General features: G+C 42.2%; 1 protein-coding gene and 1 long non-coding RNA gene across 2 annotated transcripts; one reads left to right on the top strand and one right to left on the bottom strand.

Moving 5' to 3' along the window:
- Positions 1 to 4866: 4866 nt before the first annotated feature.
- On the bottom strand, positions 4867 to 15790 carry LOC109924986 (lysozyme C-1/C-2-like). Its single transcript, XM_048603121.1, has 4 exons — positions 15609 to 15790; positions 8509 to 8682; positions 7185 to 7260; positions 4867 to 5090 (listed from the first exon to the last, which is right to left on the bottom strand). Exons 1-4 carry the CDS (start codon positions 15736 to 15738, stop codon positions 5027 to 5029), a joined length of 444 nt encoding a protein of 147 aa, XP_048459078.1. The 5' UTR covers positions 15739 to 15790; the 3' UTR covers positions 4867 to 5026.
- LOC125484426 lies at positions 5072 to 6350 on the top strand. Its single transcript, XR_007263246.1, has 2 exons — positions 5072 to 5119; positions 6098 to 6350. It is a non-coding gene; the product is annotated as an uncharacterized LOC125484426 (long non-coding RNA).
- Positions 15791 to 18453: the final 2663 nt, after the last annotated feature.

The following is an 18453-nucleotide window of genomic DNA, read 5'->3' as shown; positions in this document are numbered from 1 at the left end:
CAACGTCAACAGTTATGTTATAGGGAGTGCATTCTGCAAGTTACAGGTACGATAAATTGACCAAAAAACAGCCATTCTGTCAGGGAACATTGAGAGAGTGAGGACTGGGGATGAAGAGAATGTTGGGCTTATTTTAGTGAAGCCTGAAGATTTGGCTGCAGGAGGCTTGGGAACGTAACACTAAGAGGCTGTTTCTCCTGACTGGGGAATCTGGCACTTTGGGTCATTATCTCCAGAAAGCAGGACACATGAAGAAATTGATTAGGACTGAAATGTAAAGTCACCATGATCTTACCAAAGCACAGGCCTGCTCTCCCATTAAAGAAAGAGAGAGATTATTTGTGGTGTTTTAACCTGAGAGTCATAGACAAGGGGGACCTCAGGCAAGGGGAGAGGTTGAGAAGGAGAATCCTTCATGGTACCCTCAGCCAGTTTGGGAATATGAACCTATGCTATTGGGGTCACGCTGCATCATAAATCAGCCATACATCCTACTGAGCTCAACAGAACCCTTTTGGGTTAGTAGTGTTTTACTGGAGTTTAGGACAATGATGGGGAGAATGAATATTTTCAAGAAGAGGTTAGAGAAAGGTCTTAAGGCAGAAGTGATTAAGGGTATGGGAAGACGGTGGCAACACGGTACTGAGTTTGATGATCAGTCATGATCATATTGAAGCCTCAAAGGGCCAAGTGAACTTTTCTTGCTCCTACTCCCTATGTTTCTGTTAGTGATTAATCATCGGCCTCATTAGGGGCATTGAAGCGGCTATTAGATAGGCATATGGATGATAGTATAAGGTAGGGGTGGAGGTTAGATAGACCTTAGGATTAGGGTAAAAGTTCGGCACAACAGAGTGGGCTGAAGGGCCTGTACTGTGCCTCACTGTTCTATGTTCTATTTCTAGAATCATGAATTGGTTACAATACACTAAGAGGCCATTCAATCTGTCATGTCAATACACTCTTTGAAAGAACAATTCAGCTGGTCCCACACCCAGGGTTGATAGGAAGGACCAGCTGACTGACAAAGATATGCTTCAGTCCAATTAAGTTATTTCATGTACATAGTTCCTAATGTTTGTGAGGACTTGGTGACAGTGGAATAAGAAAAAAATCTGCACCATGAATTTTGTGCTGTGCGTGTTCAAATCTTGTGTCACATTTCATTTTCAAAGTATTTATTTACAAATCTCCCTTTATAACTGCTGCCTCAATCTGCTCCACCATCTTCCACAATCTGTGCCCATAGAGCCCAGGGGTCTCTCTACCTCTGTACCTCTTTGAGAATTCAATCCTTCATGTTTCCCTTTATTCTTCTTGCCATGAGGTAGCACTTCATCCTTCCATGCATTCAATTCTTTCGACCATGGTTCACTCCGGGACCCCATGTGGGGTCATGAGCTGAGGTTATGAGATTGCAAGCTGTGACCTCTCCCCCTGTTCGAGATAGTCCACATGATCTCACATCCTGCTCCACTCCAAACCCCAGTCTTTCACTTCTCTCTGAGAGAATGTGAAAATTTTTAAGCTTCAAGCTATGATCACAGTGGGAGAATATTTGGGAAGCTTTACTCTAGCCATTATAGAATAGTGAGATATGCTCAGAATGTAGAAAGGTCGTGATGTATAATGATATGATATGATAATGACGTCAGTGAAATTTCTTTACTCTGGAGTTAGGAACCATTGAATTTCTCCATCACAGAGAGCTATGAAAGTTCAGTTAGTAAGAATATTTAGGACTGACATTGCGAGAGCTTCAGGAATGAGAGAATCGTGTGATATGGGGATGAGGAGAGACAGTGACATTGATGTAAAGATCAACCTTAGAAACATTAGCTAGGGACGGTACAGCACTTTGTGTCTGACAGGCTGAAAAAAACTAGCCTCCTAACTTAATATCATGAATAGTACCAGTTCTTAACCTTACAGGTTACAGTACTTCAGGGCCAGACCCAGATTCATTTTAAGTGAGTTGAGATTTTCCAACTCATTTACGAACTGGGCAGAGGGCTCCAGACACACATCACTTCCCCAGCTCTGGGCGAAAACATTTTCCACATGTCTCCTCTAATCCTTCTACCAATTGTATTCAATCTGTGCCCCATGGTAATTAACTTATCCACTGGAAGGATAGTAAGTCTCCCCTGTCTCCCCTATCCAAGCCCCTCATTATTTTGTACTGATCAAATAATCACCCCTCATCTTCCTCTGTTCTAAAGAAAACAAGCCTCACCTACCCAATCTCTCCTCATAGCTGGAGCCTTCAAATCCTGGCAACATTCTTGTAAATCTCCTCTGTACTCTCTCTAAAGCAATTATATCCTTTATGCAATGTGCTGGCTAGTTAGTTCAATTGGCTGGACAGCTGGCTTATGATGTAAAGTGACGCTGGTAGTGTGGGTTCAATTCCTACACAGCCTGAGGTTATAATTAAGGTCCTATCTTATCAAGTTGAGGTGTAATGGCCCTTAGGCTGAACTCCCCACCAGTTGTTTCTCTTTCTCATGACAGAACAGGACTATAGTGACTTTACCTTTCAAAGCAGTGACCGAAACTGTAATGTCTTATATAGTTTCACCACTACCTCCTTGCTCTTGCATTCAAAAAACCACACACAATGAAGAAAAGCATCCTATGTGCCTTCTTAACCACTTACCAATCTGTGCTGCTGACTTTAGGGACCTGTGGACATGCACTTCACATTTCCTCTACGCATCTCAATAACCTCATGTGTTTGCTTGCTTTGTTTGCCCTGCCCTATACCTAACCTTGCACTTCTCTAGACTTAATTCCATTTGCCATTTTTCCATCTATACCACCAGGCACTGATAGGACCCTGCATCCAACAGCCAACGTCCTCATAATCTATTACACGACAAACTGTTGCGTCACCCAACAAATTTCCCTATCATGCCTCCCACATTTAAATCTGAATCATAAGTAGATGATTCACAAACAGCAAAAAACCCATCACCGTGCCCTCTGGAAGACTACTGCAATAAAGAAAGCATCCCAGAAGCTCCAGTTTCTACTGAAATCCTGTTTCTTAAAACAAATCTCTGGGACTTGATTGAGTATCCACATACCAGTATTCCTATCTGCCGTAAAACCTGATATGGCAGACTGTGATCAATTCTCAACAACTCCAATCCCCGTTTACTGGAATCAGAACTGGACATATATCAGCAACTTAAAGCTGTCAGCAATTTGACTTTGTCGATAGGAAATGCAGCAAACATGAGAAGTTATCTCACATTATCATTTGTTCCACGATTTGGCCCACATTTGGGAAGTGTTCTTTTTCCCTGTTTGTTTTAGTTTTAAAACTGATCATCACTACAAAGACTTGCTTTTGTTCTGAGAAAGAGCTACTCAGCGAGTCTTACACCCTTGCCTGTTCTTCCTATAGGCCTGAAAATGCTTTATCTTTCAATAGTGATCTGATATCTGCCAATGGAAACAGCTACTGTTTACCCACTCCTTTTAGACATCTCTTGATTTTGATTATCGCAATCAAAGCCCCCTCTCAAATGCCTTTGAAGAGAATAACTCCAGCTTCCACTAGTCCACCCTCATCACTGAAGCCATTCTCAGAAATCTTTTTTACTGTTTCAAATGCCTTCACATCCTTCCTAAAGAGAGGGGAACTCAGCATTATACAGAATGCTCCAGTCAGTTTTGAAGCAGTCGTAGAATCAATACAGTGTGGAAGTAGGCCATTCAGTCCACACTGAAGAACATCCCACCCAGTCCCACATCCCCTATCCTACCCTACCCCTGTAACCTTGTATTGTCCATGGACAATCCATTTAACCTGTACATCTTTGGACTATGGGAGGAAACGCATGCAGACACAGGGGGAATGTGCAAACTCCACACAGATAGTCACTGCAGGGTGGGATTGAACCCAGGTCCCTGGCACTGTGAGGTAGGAGTGATAACTACTGAGCTACCATGCTGCCCCAGTGTTTAGACCAAGACCATATCATCATTGTCCTTTGTAAAGGAGTTCCTACTACAGCAGGAGGTGAGAGTGATGGAAGACACTGAGTTGAATACTTACTCGAGGATCACCAACTGCAGTTGGCACATTCTGAATGGTGAAGAATGCTCTAAAGGCCAAATAGCCTCCTCTTATTTTCTACATTCACATGGCCACTAGCTGTTTAATTATAGAAATTACTAAATTTAAATTCATAGTTACTACTGGCTTTAAGAATATATTTAATTCATAATAATAAACATAGTAGTTTTCAGTTCATTAAAGAATTCACGCTTGGCCGTTATTTGTTTTATTTTTGATGGGAGTACAAAAAAGGAATTGGCTGTTTTGATGATTGAATGAACACCACACTCATTGTGCAGTGGTAACCACAATAGGAGTTGGTTATTAATGCACTCCACCCTTCACAGTCGTCACAACATATCACCCTTTCAGTGGCTGCTCTTATGCCATTTCTTTGTAGGTCTGGCTCTCTCACCTCTGGAACAGAAGCTCCAGGTTCTAATTCCACTTGGTGGTTGCTGGAGATGCCACAATGTGGTCAAACAGGTTAACTATCTGCCTGGAAATCCTACCAACCTGCCTGTCAAGGCAGTAAGAGGGGGACAGCCTCCTGGTCCACACTGTTTGACTTGGAGTGATTCCCTTTAATCTATAGGCTCTGGTTTCGGACCAGCGACGTGTTTCAGGAAGACTAGCCATGGAAACAGACAGAAGCAGATGCTTTGCCTCATGTACCACCAGGCCTAAGAAAGCATCAAAGCCTTAGAACAGGATCCCAAATTCATTAAGATTTCATTGCATCTTAAACCCTTCAGCTCCAGAATTATTTCTATTAATTAATGGAGGGAAACACTTAGTTTTGATTTTTGCTTGTGTTTATTTCAATAAACTGTGACAGAAACTTTTATTTACTTGGTTCTCAGCTGTCCTAACAATGCAAAGTTAGGCACTGGAAGTATTCCATGTTCTGATATTTAAAAGTGAGAGGGTTTGATCAACACAATTTTCCCATCCTTATCAGAAGCATAAGTATGTGTAATAATTGATCCATTTATCTTTGCAGTTTTCGACCCAGCTGCTCCTGCAAAACCAAAGCATCAGAAACATGAGGTCAGTCAGCAAGAAGTAAACTCTTTATTAATTTTTTAGTGACTGAAGGTGTTGGGATTATGTTTTCCTGCTCCTCAAAGTTCACTCCCCTCCTCTCCTGAAAGTCTTGACTCTTTCTGAGAGTGAAATAACTCATGTAGAACTCACTCAGCAATCATTGCCCATGCATGTGCCTTTTTCTATTTACTCACAAGGTGTGGGTATCTCAGGCTAGGTCAGCATTTATTGCCCATCCCTAATTGAGGCAATTAAGAATCAACCACATTGCTGCAGGACTGTAGTCACATGTAGGCCAGACCAGGTAAGAATGGCAGATTTCCTTTCCTGAGGACCATTAATGAACCAGATGGGTTTTTCCCAACATTCAACAGTATATTCCAGGAATTATATAACCTATAATCACTATAAATTCTAGATCCTGTATTGAATTCAAATTCCACCATCTGTCCCCAGGACATTAGCTGAGCTTCAGGATTAATATTCTAATGACAATACAATTAAGCCATCACCTTTCACAATGTTTAGGAATGCTCTCAAAATTCTACCATATTGAACAATATCAGGCTTTCCAATGAACTTAGAATCCAGAAATCACAGTCAGTCTGCACTTCTAACTATAAATAACTATACATTGTATGATAAGAAATGAACAAACAGAATTAGAGAGTTTCTAACAGCAAAGAAAGAGGTTATTTGGCATCTTGTGTGCTTGTCAGTTCTCGATGAGAGCAAATCTAGTTGTTTCACTCCCTTTACCCTGTACCTCCGATGCTAAAAAGCTTTCTGATTAAACCCATTCTCCTCCTCTTTCACCAGACCCCACGACATTGCTCCTTTTCCCTTGTGGTGAAGATTAATGGGCTGGAAAATATCTCTGTAACAAAACCTTCTCTATAAATACAATGATAAACACATCTATTGCAACAACAATTTTCAATGCATACTCTCTAACAATCATTATAACTCTCTTTCTAACAGTGATATCCAATAGGATCTCGACACTTGATCAACATGTGGAGATGTGGTCACCATAGTCCCCACTTGGTGCATAGGATGGGGCAAATCTTGTAACAATCCCCAAGAGATAAACTGGGATTGAGGAACAGAATGAAAGATGAGAAATGGTGCATTGTACTGTCATAGCAACTCTATCACCGAATAGTTGTAATAACAGGAATCAATCACTGTACAGCATCCAGTCATGGTGTGGGAATAAAAATATTTCAACATGTTTTCACCTCCTTCAATAGTAGCGTCTTTCCTACTGACCCTAATGCAGCGAGAAGACAATTCTGCAACATTCAGAACTGCTTTTCCTCCAGGCATTTCTCTTCACTTTGGGCACAGCCTCAAACTGTGCTAGAGCCTCAGTAGAATGGGCTGCTACATGGTCCTAATGCTCTCACATCGCTCACCTAATAATGAGCAGCAATTGGCCACTTACCTGTGATTGAGTTGTCACAGCTGGCGACTGGAGAGGGTATTGGACAAGAATGTTCTATAAGAACACAGATACTCCACTGTGAAACAATTCACAAAACACAACCCCTTGCTTTATCCCTCTCTACCATGCTCTTCCCTCACTGTAACATGATTTACAAAGTGTACCCTTCCTGTAACATTGTAGAAAACACACACACCCTCATTTTAACATACTCTATAACACACCCTCACTATAAAACTCTACAACTCACCCTCACTGTAACATACTATAACACACTCTTCACTGTGACACTCTACAAAACATCTTCATTGTAACATTGTCACTGGAACATTCTAATAACACACCCTCACTGGAGCACACCCTCACTAAAACATACTCTATCACTCACCCACACTGTAACCCTCTATAACACACATCACTGGAACACTCTATATCACATTCTCTCATTATAACACTCTCTCACTGATAGGTGAAATATCTGTTTATAATTGACTGTTAGTGTGTGTCCATTGTACCACCAAAGTACTTGAATTGGATGCAGCAGCATTCCATCACACAATTATAACCTCAATACTTAAACACAAAGTGACAGAAAGAAAAAACATCAAGACTTGAACATACCAGGCTTCCATTCCATTTTTGGCCACTATTTTTGCAGCACATTCAATGTCAGGTTTTAAGTTATTGCTCAGCAGCTCTGTATTAAGAGAAGAAACATGGTTTTATATTAATCGATCACGAGAAGGAGCTCAGATGCAAGATCCTAAGGGTCTCAAATACCTGAATAAAAGTTAAAATAGTGTGGGTGCTGGAAATCTGGAATAATCACAGACATTGCCAGAGAAACTCAGCAGGTCTGGCAGCATCTGTAGAAGGAGAAACAGAGTTAACGTTTCCTGTCTGGTATGACTCTTCTTCAGAACTGTAATGTGAAGAAGATGTTCTGAAGAAGAGTCAGCTTCAAAATATTAAGTTTTTGTCTCTACAGACACTGCCAGAATTTCTGAGTTTCTCCTGTGTTCTTCTTGTTGCTTTTGACATTAGGGACTGAGGGCAAACATTTCAGAGTGGTTAGCGACTGGAAGGAAGTGGGTTTATATGATAAATGGGGAAACAGCAGCGAATGAGGGAGGTATAATTTCAATTTTCAGAAGTGGTAGTGCCTCACCGTATCATTTAAGCATCCCTAAAGAATTCACATGCAGTGAATCCACTTTGATCACACGTTGCAATGTAATTTGAGCTCTGTGGAGCAAAGCAAACCTGGCAAGTAGTAATGGCCAATGTAACCAACTGACCTGTTATATTGAGCTTCCTTCCAACACACGGTTAGAAAGACTGAAGCTAGAAGATGTTTAGCAATTTCTACATTGTGAAATGGGTGGTTTTTGTGGACAAGGTACAGCTGGACTTTTGCGTGTTGGGGTGTGTACATGTTGTGGAGATCCAGGTTTAAGTACTCAGTCTGAGCAAAGGGTGGAAGAGTCATGGCTTTCTGTAGAAAATACCAGCAATTGAGTAACTCTGCTGCAGATGGGAGGACAGAAAATACTTCTGTTCCTTTTAAAATTACTTTATCATGTTGCTTGATAAAACCAAATCTCTTTTCACATGCAAGTACTTTCTCTGCGATAATGCTAGTGTAGTTGGGTCGGGCAATATGTCAGGGTTTTGGGACATCACATCAGGTAATGATGAGCTGAATGACCAGTTAATGGGTCTATGCTTCAATGGCTGAGTGGAGAATGTTGGCCAGGATATCAAGGCAGGTTGATGGTCACTTCAATCAACATCTGATATTAAACCGTGTTTGATTTCTCGACCCGTTTAAGCCAGTGTGGAAGAAACTTGGTGCAGTGTAAACTAGGTTAACTATTCACTAGCACATCATTACCGTTTGCTTTAAATTGCATTTACTAATAAGTAATTCTGCCAGTTCACGTACCATTACATGCAATCCCACAGCCATTTTCAGAGTTTGGAGTTCTTCCATCATCACACCACCACTTGCTACTGATCTGAAAGATACCATATTCTGACGCCCAGATCTTCCCATTTCTTGTCTCATGGCCGATTTCCATTGCGTTGTATTGACTCTCATGGTAGGCCAGGCACACCCCTAGAATGAAGATGAACGCAAGATGCTTTCATTTAGAACAACTGACAAACGCAAAAGTGTTTCTTGGTTTACCTCACATTCTGGAGGCAGGCTACAGCAGATTTTGTCTTTGCAGCAATCCTGGGGTGAATTTCCTGAACTTCAACCGCTCACATGTGACTTAGAGGCAAAATGCAAGAGGGGGAGTAAACAGAAAAGAAACTCTGCATTTATATAGCAACCAGACATCTGAAAAAAAGCTTGCTAATTTGAGCTCAGCAGTACCCCACAAACAGTAATGTGAGGACAATCAGGTCATTGTTTTTGTTGTGTTGTTGACTGAGGGGTAGATATTGGCCAAGGCATCGGGGATAGCATGCCAGTTTTCCTCAAAAATGTATTTTTCTATTTGTTTGTGGGATGTGGGCAATGCTGGCTGGCCAGCATTTCTTGTTGCGGTATTCCTAGCTTCTGATCTGCTCTTGTAGCCACTAAATAATGTCATAGGATCTTTTGCTCCACTTGAGGATGTAGGTGGGAACTTGGTGCAATGTCTCATCCAAAACACAGTGCCTCTGACAGTACGGCACTCCTTCTCTCCATCCACCAGAGAGTCAGTCCTGGATTTGGTATTTGAGACCTGGTTTCAAACCAAAATCTTGTAAATTAGGTGCAAGCATGCAATAGAGAAACAGTTGACACATATGAGAGAAAATAATGAAAGAGGGAACTAGGAGCTCAGGGTAAGATATTGGCATTCCCATCCATAGTCAGCTGAAGGCAACTATCGAGGGAACTGGAGCAGTATACAAGATGAAACTTTATTTTGCAAATGAAAATAGAAAGTGCTGGAGAAACACAGGAAGTCAACGGCATCCGTGGACAGAGAGGCAAAGTTAACGTTTCATGTCGAATGCTACTCTTCTCCAGAACATTTTGCTAGTTGTTTCTTGTTCCCTTGATGATGGGGATTGTTGCAGAGATTTAGTTCATGGACATTTGCAACTATTACCTTGATGCAGTTCCGAATTGTAAGTTCATCAATTTTTATACAACATCACAGCTAAAACAATCCTGCCTTTATCTAAGGCAGAGCATTGCAGAGAAGTCAGAAATGCAAACAGAGAATACTGGAAATCCTTAGCAGATCCTACCCTGACCGGCTGAACTTTTCCAGCATTTTCTGGTGATATTCCAGACTTGTTAAACATAGACAAACTTGCATCTGTTTCAGAAATGAAGTAGTTCTGTGTGTTTTGTTGCATCATTGTTCCTTTAAATTACACATATTCCACAAAGGTTTTAAGTTTTATTTCCACAATGTTTGCCTATGTTGGTGGTTATTGCATCCGTTTGATTTTGAATTTTACAGGCAGAAAGCTTGAGAGAAAGTCTGATATACTTTTAAGCTTGTGAATTGCTCAGTAATTTATGGAATGAGACATGCAGAAGTAAAAGTAAGTTAGTCAGACCAATCCTTTGTAAATTACTCTTTTGTCCCCAGATAAAGTGTTGTGTCAGTTTCTGGCCGCTACACTTTAGGAAGGATGACAATTGAGGATGCAGAAGATATTTACAGCAACAACTCATTATTTATATATCACATTTTATGCATTAAAACCTACCATCTTTTAGTAGTACACGACTTGAACATTGCTGAGAAAATGGCGGGTTCAGTTGACAGTCAGGAAGGCAAATGCAATGTTAGCATTCATTTCAAGTGGGTTAGAATAGAAGAGCAACAATGTACTGCTGAGGCTATATAAGGCTCTGATCAGACCACATTTGGAATATAGTGAGCAGTCCTGGGTGCCACATCTAAGGCAAGATGTGCTCAGCTTTCCTGCTCCTCTGATGCTGCCTGGCCTGCTGTGTTCATCCAACTCCACACTGTGTTATCTAAGAAAAGACTTGTTTTGTTGAAGTTTTGGTCTTGCATTCATCAGGGTAATTTGCAAGAACTAACAATGTAAAGGGAGAACAATGTTTATACTGTATGAGTTTGATCAGTTAGATGGTATTTGACAGTTAACTGCCAATCTTTCATAACTTCAGGTGAAGAAGGAAAAGCGTGCTTGTGTCAAGTAGTGAATACAATTGAGAAACGAGAAGAATAGAGCAGGTTCAGAGGGGCAGTATACAATTCCTATCAGGCAGAAAGAGGACATTCAGCCCATCAAGCCTGCACCTGCACACTTCAGGGCACTTTAACATGGTCAATCCATCTAACCTACACATACTTGGACTTTTGGAGGAAACCAGAGCACCCAGGAAAAATCTACAGAGAACATGCAAACTCCTCACAGATGGTCACTCAAGGCTGGAATCGAACCCAGGGTCTGGCGCTCTGCAGCAGCAGTGCTAACTGCTGAGCCATCACACTGCCCAAATCCTCTACCACAGAAGGTTGTAGAGGCTAGGTCACTGCATATATTTAAGTATTTCTATATATTTAATCTGCAGCATGTGTTCTGTCACAGTTCAAGAAGGCAGCTCATGGTGAGAAAGCATACTGTAGAAGCAAAGGGGATCTAAGAGAAAAGACTGGCAGCCAACATAAAGGGGAATCTCAAAGTGTTCTATAGGTATATTGATAGTAAAAGAGTGGCTAAAATAGGAATAGGGCTGTTGAGAGATCAAAAAGGCGATTTGCACATGGAAGGACAAAGAATGGCTGAGGTATTAAATAAATACTTTGTATCGGTCTTTCGTAAGGAGGTAGATGCTACCCAGGCCATGGGGACAAAGGAGGGAATTCTGTCCCTAGAAGAGTTCAACATTGATGAGGAAGAAGTCTTGGGTAGACTGTTGCGATTTAAAGCTCATAGGTCACTGGGATTGAACAGATGCATCCAAGGATTTTGATGGAAATGAGTGTGGAAATTGCAGGGGCAATGACCATAATGCTTCAATATTGCCTAGACGCGGGGAGGCACCAAAAGACTGGAGATCCGCAAACATGTTGATTTTGTTCAAAAAAATAATTGTGACATTAAATCCAACGGTTATAAACCAGTCAGTTTCACTTTCATGGTGGGAAGCATCTAGAAATAATTACTCAGGATAGAGTTTGTCATCCCATGGAAAGAGGTGGGCTAATTCAGAAATGTCAGCAAGGATTTTCAGATGGGAAAATCATAATGAACTAATTTGCTGGAGGTATTGAAAGAGGTAACAGAAAGGATCGGTGAGGGTCATGTTGATGATGTGATGTATTTGGGCTTCCAGACGGTTTTTGAAGCAGTGCCTCACAACAGACTTATGCGAAACATTATAGCTCAGGGAAATAAAAGGGCCAGTCACAATGGAGATACACAACTGGCTGAATGACAGAGAGTCCTGGATATCTTTCAGGGCTGGAAGAAGATGTGTAATGGAGTTCCCTGGGGATCATTATTGGGACCCTTGCTTTTCCTGATTCATATTAATGATCTGGATGTGCATTGGAAAATTTTAAAGTTTGCAGAATGATCAAATCTTGAAAGCATTGCAAATGGTAAGGAGGGTAGTGAGGAATTTCAAAAGGACATTGACAAGTTTGTGGTGTGGGCAGAGCAATGGCTGATGTAATTCTGCGCAGAGAAGTGTAAGGTGATGCACTTTGGTAGGAAGAACATTGAATGACAATATAAAATAGGGACTACAATTCTAAAGGGGCTGTATGAACAGAGGAGCCTGGGTGTGTATATACACACATCATTGAATGTGACAGCTCAGGTGTGAGACAGTTTAATAAAGCATTCTGTTTCCTGGACTTTATTAATGAGGTCATAGAGTACAAGAGCAAGGAGGTGGTGTTGAACTTGTGCAAGACATTTGTTAGACCTCAGCTGGAGTATTATATCCAGCTTTGGTGACACATTATAGGAAAGATATGAGTGCATTGGGGAGTGTACAGAGAAGAATTAACAGAATTGTTCCCAGGGTTGAGAAACATCAGTTTGGAGGATAGTTTGGAGAGGGTGAGACAATTATGCTTGGTTTTAAAAGTCATGAGCGGGCTGGAGGGAGAAAGTGTTCTTGTTCGTAAAAAAATGAAGAATGAGACGGTACAGATTTGACATGATTTTCAAAAGAAGCAAATGTGATTTGAAAAAAACCATTTTAACACAACAGATGGTTCAAGTCCGGAGTGCTTACTCTGGAAGTGTGATAGAGGCAGCTTCAGTTGAGGTACTCAAGGGTCATGATCCTCATTTGGAGAACTGGCACAGACATGATGGGCAGAAAGATCTCCTTCTGTACCATAACATTTCTGTGAGGCTGTGGGATAAGCTGTTTCACACGTTCAGCAATATTCGAGTGATAAAACTTCCCAAGCATTTTTACAGCAGCATTATCAAATAAAGTATTAAGGGAGATAATCAAGAGCTCCAACAAAGAGGTAGGTTTTTAAGGAAAAAGTGATGGGGAGAATTTGAGAGATTTAGAGAGTGGAGAGGGTGAATTCCAAGCCCGGGTAAATTCAGGGCTCAGGCACAGTGTGAGGGGCAGTGGGAACATTTCAGAGGGTTATGTGTTTGGAGGAATTTACAGAGATAGGCACCAGGCTGCATAAGGATTTAAAAACAGGGATGAGAATCAAGGCCAATATCTGTGAAGAGAAATCAAAATTAATGTTTCGGGTCTGGTGATCCTTCTTCAGAGCTGATGGTAGTTAAGAAAAAGTCAGTTTATATGTCGAAGGTAGGGTGGGGGGAAGGGGTAAGAGGTAAATGATAGGTGGGGATAGAGCCCAAAGAGAGAGGAGAGCAGTTGCATAGACAAAGGAGTGGATAATGATATGGCTAGGAGGGAGAATAGCTGTTAATGGGGACTGTAGGTCCCTAGAACCATTGTTGACAGGATCCTCAACCAGATCTGACCCATCTCCCGTACTTCTGCCCTCACCCCTTCTCTTCCCTCCCGCAACAGCGATAAGGTTCCCCTTATCCTCACCTACCATCCCAACAGAATCCACATCCAGAGAATCATCAGATGCCATTTCCGCCACCTCCAGCAAAATGTCACTCCCAGACACATAGACCCCTCCTTTCCCTTGTCCGCCTTCCGCAGGGACCATTCCCTCCAGGACACCCTGGTCCACTCTTCCTTCACTCCCAACATGTTCCACTCAGCCCTACGGCACCTTCCCCTGTAACTGGCGAAGGTGTAACACCTGCCCATTTATCTCCTCCCTCCCCAGTATCCAAGGGCCCAAACATACCTTCCAGGTGAAGCAGCACTTCACCTGCACTTCCCAGAATCTAGTCTACTGCATTCGCTGCTCACAATGTGGTCTCGTCTACATTGCGGAAATGAAGCATAGACTGGGTGACCGCTTCGCAGGACATCTACGTTCTGCTCGCAAAAAAAGACCCTGAGATTCCAGTTGCCTGCCACTTTAACACAAGGGTGATAGACAAATGGCATATGGTATAAGTTTGAACATGGACTGTGAACGTGGAGAGATTAGCTGGCATCAAGTTTATAGTGAGGTTAGAACATGGTAGACCTAATGCATTAGAAAAATGAAGCCTGGAGGTAAACAGGGCAAAAGTGACGATTTCATTCACAGTTGAGCTGAGGCACTGGCATAGGTGGGCGATGCGGAGGTAGAAGTAAACAGACATAGTGATGGCATGGATAACTAACTGAAGGCTGATGTAGGGGCCAAACATTTTGTACTCTGCTAAAACTGCTCACAATTCCAGCATCAGGCGATGCCAAATGGCATTACTACTTGACTGTTAATCCAAAGACCCAGATAATGTTCTGGGGACCCGGGTTTGAATCCTGCCGTGGCAGATGGTGGAAATTGAATTCCATAAGTATCTGGAATTAAAAGTCTAACAATGACCATGAATCCATTGCCAATTGTAGGGGAAAACCAATCTGGTTCGCTAACGTCCTTTAGGGAAGGAAGCTGCCATCCTTACCTGGTCTGGCCTACTTGTGACTCCAGACCCACAGCAATGTGGTTGACTCTGAACTGCCCTCTGGGCAATTAGGGATGGGCACTAAATGCTGCCTGGTCAGCGATGTCCTCCTCCCGTAATTGAATAAAGAAAAAAAATCTTTCCCAACTTGTGAACAGTTTCAGCAGAGCAGGGCATGATTGTGTTTGACATGATCCAACAAAAACAGGAATTGCTGGACAAACAGCTATGGTAGCCTCTGTGGAGAGAAAGCAGAGTTAACATTTCACATCCGGTGACCCTCCTCCAGAACACAGTTGTGTGTTGTATCATTTGTGGTCTGCAAGACTCAGGCTAAGGAAATGGCCAAAAGGTTTAGTGTGTGAGAGATTAATAGTTTTAACGTGAACTAGAATGTTCCAAAATAGTACCAGAGAGACAAAAACAAAGCAACTAGAAAAATTTAGTTTCCTTTGTCCAAAGATGTTTCAGGCAAGAGGTGTTTTTAAAATTCATGAATAATTTGATTAAATGAATAAGGAGCAACTCCTTCCAATAGCAGAAAGACCAAACTCCAAATGTGACAAATTTAAGTGAAATTAGTAATATAATTTCTTTTCCTATTCAGTGATGTGTCACGGTCTGGAGCAGATCAATAATACCATTCAAAAAGGAACCAGATAGAAAATTGGAGGAGAAGGTAGAGTAAGGGACATGAGAATAGTAACATAAACAATTCAGAGATCCAACAGCTGCGCAATAGGTTGAATGGTCCCCTTCAGTGCTGCATCTTTCTGTGAGCATACACAGTTAGGGCTTGGTGGGAAGAGATCAAAGGGAAAGGTCCTTCTGATTCTCTCTCCCTGACTCCATCAGTCTTGAAGTTTGGCTAAGATCAATATACTCAGTCTGGGCTAGGTTAAGCTATCCCCTGGCTCCACTAATGTGACATGCAATTACTCAGTGACTGAAAGAATTACAGGGGAAAGTCACAGCCAACATCTGCAAACGTATTTGTCACTGTTTAAATAGAACAGAGTCAATACTCACAATCTGCGACACTGTAGTGGGTGAATTTAGTCAGAATAGAATCCTTTATAGCTTTAACAACTTGACATCGTGAAAGGGTTTCGGCACTGGAGACCGTGAGCAGGACACTGAGAACAATAAGGATCTTCATTGTCCTGGCAGGAGATGTGTCTGGGTCTGGTTAAGGTTGCACTTTTATACAGCCTTGTGTCTGCGGCTATCAGTTGCACCAACCTAATTAAACAGGAACTTGGAAAAGCATCAATTGCAAACTGTGTTTCTTAGATTAATGCCAAACCCCTGAATGGTAAGCAGTTGTTTAACAAACAACGTAAAACAAGCCAGGGGAGGAAGCAAGCACCTTTCAGTCTGACTTCATTTATTTTAGCCCCAGAGCGGAGACATTGAGAAATTGGAGACGTTGAGAAAGTGGAGACATTGAGAAGGTCATGAATGATTCAGGCAGCTACTAGCATCCATGTTCTGTTACACAGAAGATATTCTGCAGATGGGAATAGAGCATGTTTGCCAGAAAATCTCACTGCGAGGGTACAAATGCAGTGAGAAAATAAAGATTGGAGATGAGGCAATGGTTTAAATCGTTTTAATCATTGGGACAATGGAATCAAGTCGTGTAACATCATTCAGAATAACAAGAGCCTTGCTCAGGCACATATTACCCTCCCCTCCCTTGTCAGCCTTCCGCAGGGTCTGTTCACTTCAGGACACCCTAGTCATTCTCTCCCAAAGTTCCCCACAGCCCCACGGCACCTTCCCCTGCAACTGGTGAAGGTGCAACACCTGCCCATTTACCTCCTCCCTCCCCAGTATCCAAGGGCCCAAACATACCTTCCAGGTGAAGCAACCCTTCACCTGCACTTCCCAGAATCTACTCTACTGCATTCACTGCTCACAGTGTGGTCCCCTGTACACTGGGGAAACGAAGAGTAGACCAGGCGACTGCTTCGCAGAACATTTACATTCTGCTCGGCAGAAAAGACCCTGAGCTTCCAGTTTCCTGCCACTTTAACACACCACCCTGTTCCCTGGCCAACATCTCTGTCTCAGGCTTGCTGCAGTGTTCCAGTGAAGTTCAGCACAAGCTGGAAGAACAACACCTGACTTTCAGCTTGGGGACCCTGCAGCCTTCAGAACTCAATATCAAGTTCAATAATTTTCGGGTGGCATGGTGGCTCAGTGGTTAGCACTGCTGCCTCACAGCACCAGAGACCCAAGTTTGATCCCAGCTTTGAGCGACTGTCTGTGTGGAGTTTGCATGTTCTCCCTGTGTCTGTGTGGGTTTCCTTCGGGTGTTCTGGTTTCCTTCCACAGTCCAAAGATGTGCAGGTTAGGTGGATTGGCCATGCTAAATTGCCTGTAGTGTCTCAGGTGGGAAATGCAAGGATTGGGTAGGGGGTGGGTTGGTCTATGGAGAGTCAGGATGGGCTGAGTGGCCTGCTTCCATAATGTCGGGATTCTATGATCTGCTAAACTTTAGGGCCTGAACTCTCCCATGTCCTTACCCCAACCCCCATGTCCTTACTCCAACCTCCAAAACCAGGCCTTGTTATCACATAGGCTGCTGTTATGTATCACTCATCTTTAGCCAGTAACAGTACTCATTAACAGCTTTTCACCCCCCCAAGCCAAATTGTTATCTACACCTTTGTCTACCCAACTGCTCTTCTCTCACTTTGGGGTCTATTTCTACCTATCGTTTACTCCTTACCGCCTTCCCCTACACTATCTTCTGCATATAAACTGACATTTTCCTAGCTACCATCAGTTTTGAGGAAGGGTCGCTCGACCCAAAATGTTAACTCTGATTTCTCTCACAGATGCTGCCAGGCCTTCTGATCTTTTCCAGCAATTTCTAGGTTTTTTTTCTGATTTCCAACATCCACAGTTCTTTCAGTTTTTATTTAACTTGGCAATATATAGTCATAGAGTCATATAGCACGAAAACAGACCCTTCGGTCCAACCAGTCCATGCTGAACATAATCCCAAACTAAGCTAGTCCCAACTGCTTTCTCCTGGCCCATATCCTTCCAAACCTTTCCTATTCATGTACGTAGCCAAATGTCTTTTAAACACTATAATTGTACCCACATCCACCACTTCCTCAGGAAGTTCATTCCACGCATGAACCACCCTCTGTATAAAAAATTTGCCCCTCATGTCTTTAAGTTTCTCTCCTCTCACCTTAAAAATGTCTCCCCTAATTTTGAAATGCCCCAATGCCCCATCCTTAGGAAAAGACAAGTACCATTAACCCTATCTGTACCCCTCATTATTTTATAAACTTCTATCAGGTCACCTCTCAATCTCCTACGCTCCAGTGATAAAAGTCCCAGCCTATCCAGGCTTTCTTTATAACTCAAACCTTCCATACTGGGAGGTGATGACCTAGTGGTGTTATTGCTAGACTGTTAATCCAGAGACACAGATAATGTTCTGGGGACTGGAGTTCGAATTTCCGCTATGGCAGATGGTGGAATTTGATTTCAATAAATATCTGGAATTAAGAGTCTAATGATGACCTTGAATCCATTGTCGATTATTGGGAAAACCCATCTGCGTCACTCATGTCCTTTAGAGAAGGAAACTGCCATCCTTATAGCTCACACCTTCCATACCTGACAGTATCCTAGTAAATCTCTTCTGAACACTCTCCAGCTTAATAATGGATAAGTGATTGGTAAAGGGGTATAATAATTTGTGATTGTTTTGTGGCTGCACTCTATTGTTAGTCTGTGTCAAGCCTGGGTTCTGCATCACTGCAGTAGTACATTGTACACATGCCCAATGTCAGAGATTGTGCTTTTAGGTGTTGGGAGACCAGGTAAGGAAACATTTAAAAGTAAG

The sequence above is a fragment of the Rhincodon typus genome, chromosome 11 (assembly GCF_021869965.1).
Source record: "Rhincodon typus isolate 14 chromosome 11, sRhiTyp1.1, whole genome shotgun sequence".
Classification (NCBI taxonomy): domain Eukaryota; kingdom Metazoa; phylum Chordata; class Chondrichthyes; order Orectolobiformes; family Rhincodontidae; genus Rhincodon; species Rhincodon typus.
Note: the sequence above shows the minus strand (reverse complement) of the source record. Positions and strands in the feature narration are given on the sequence as shown.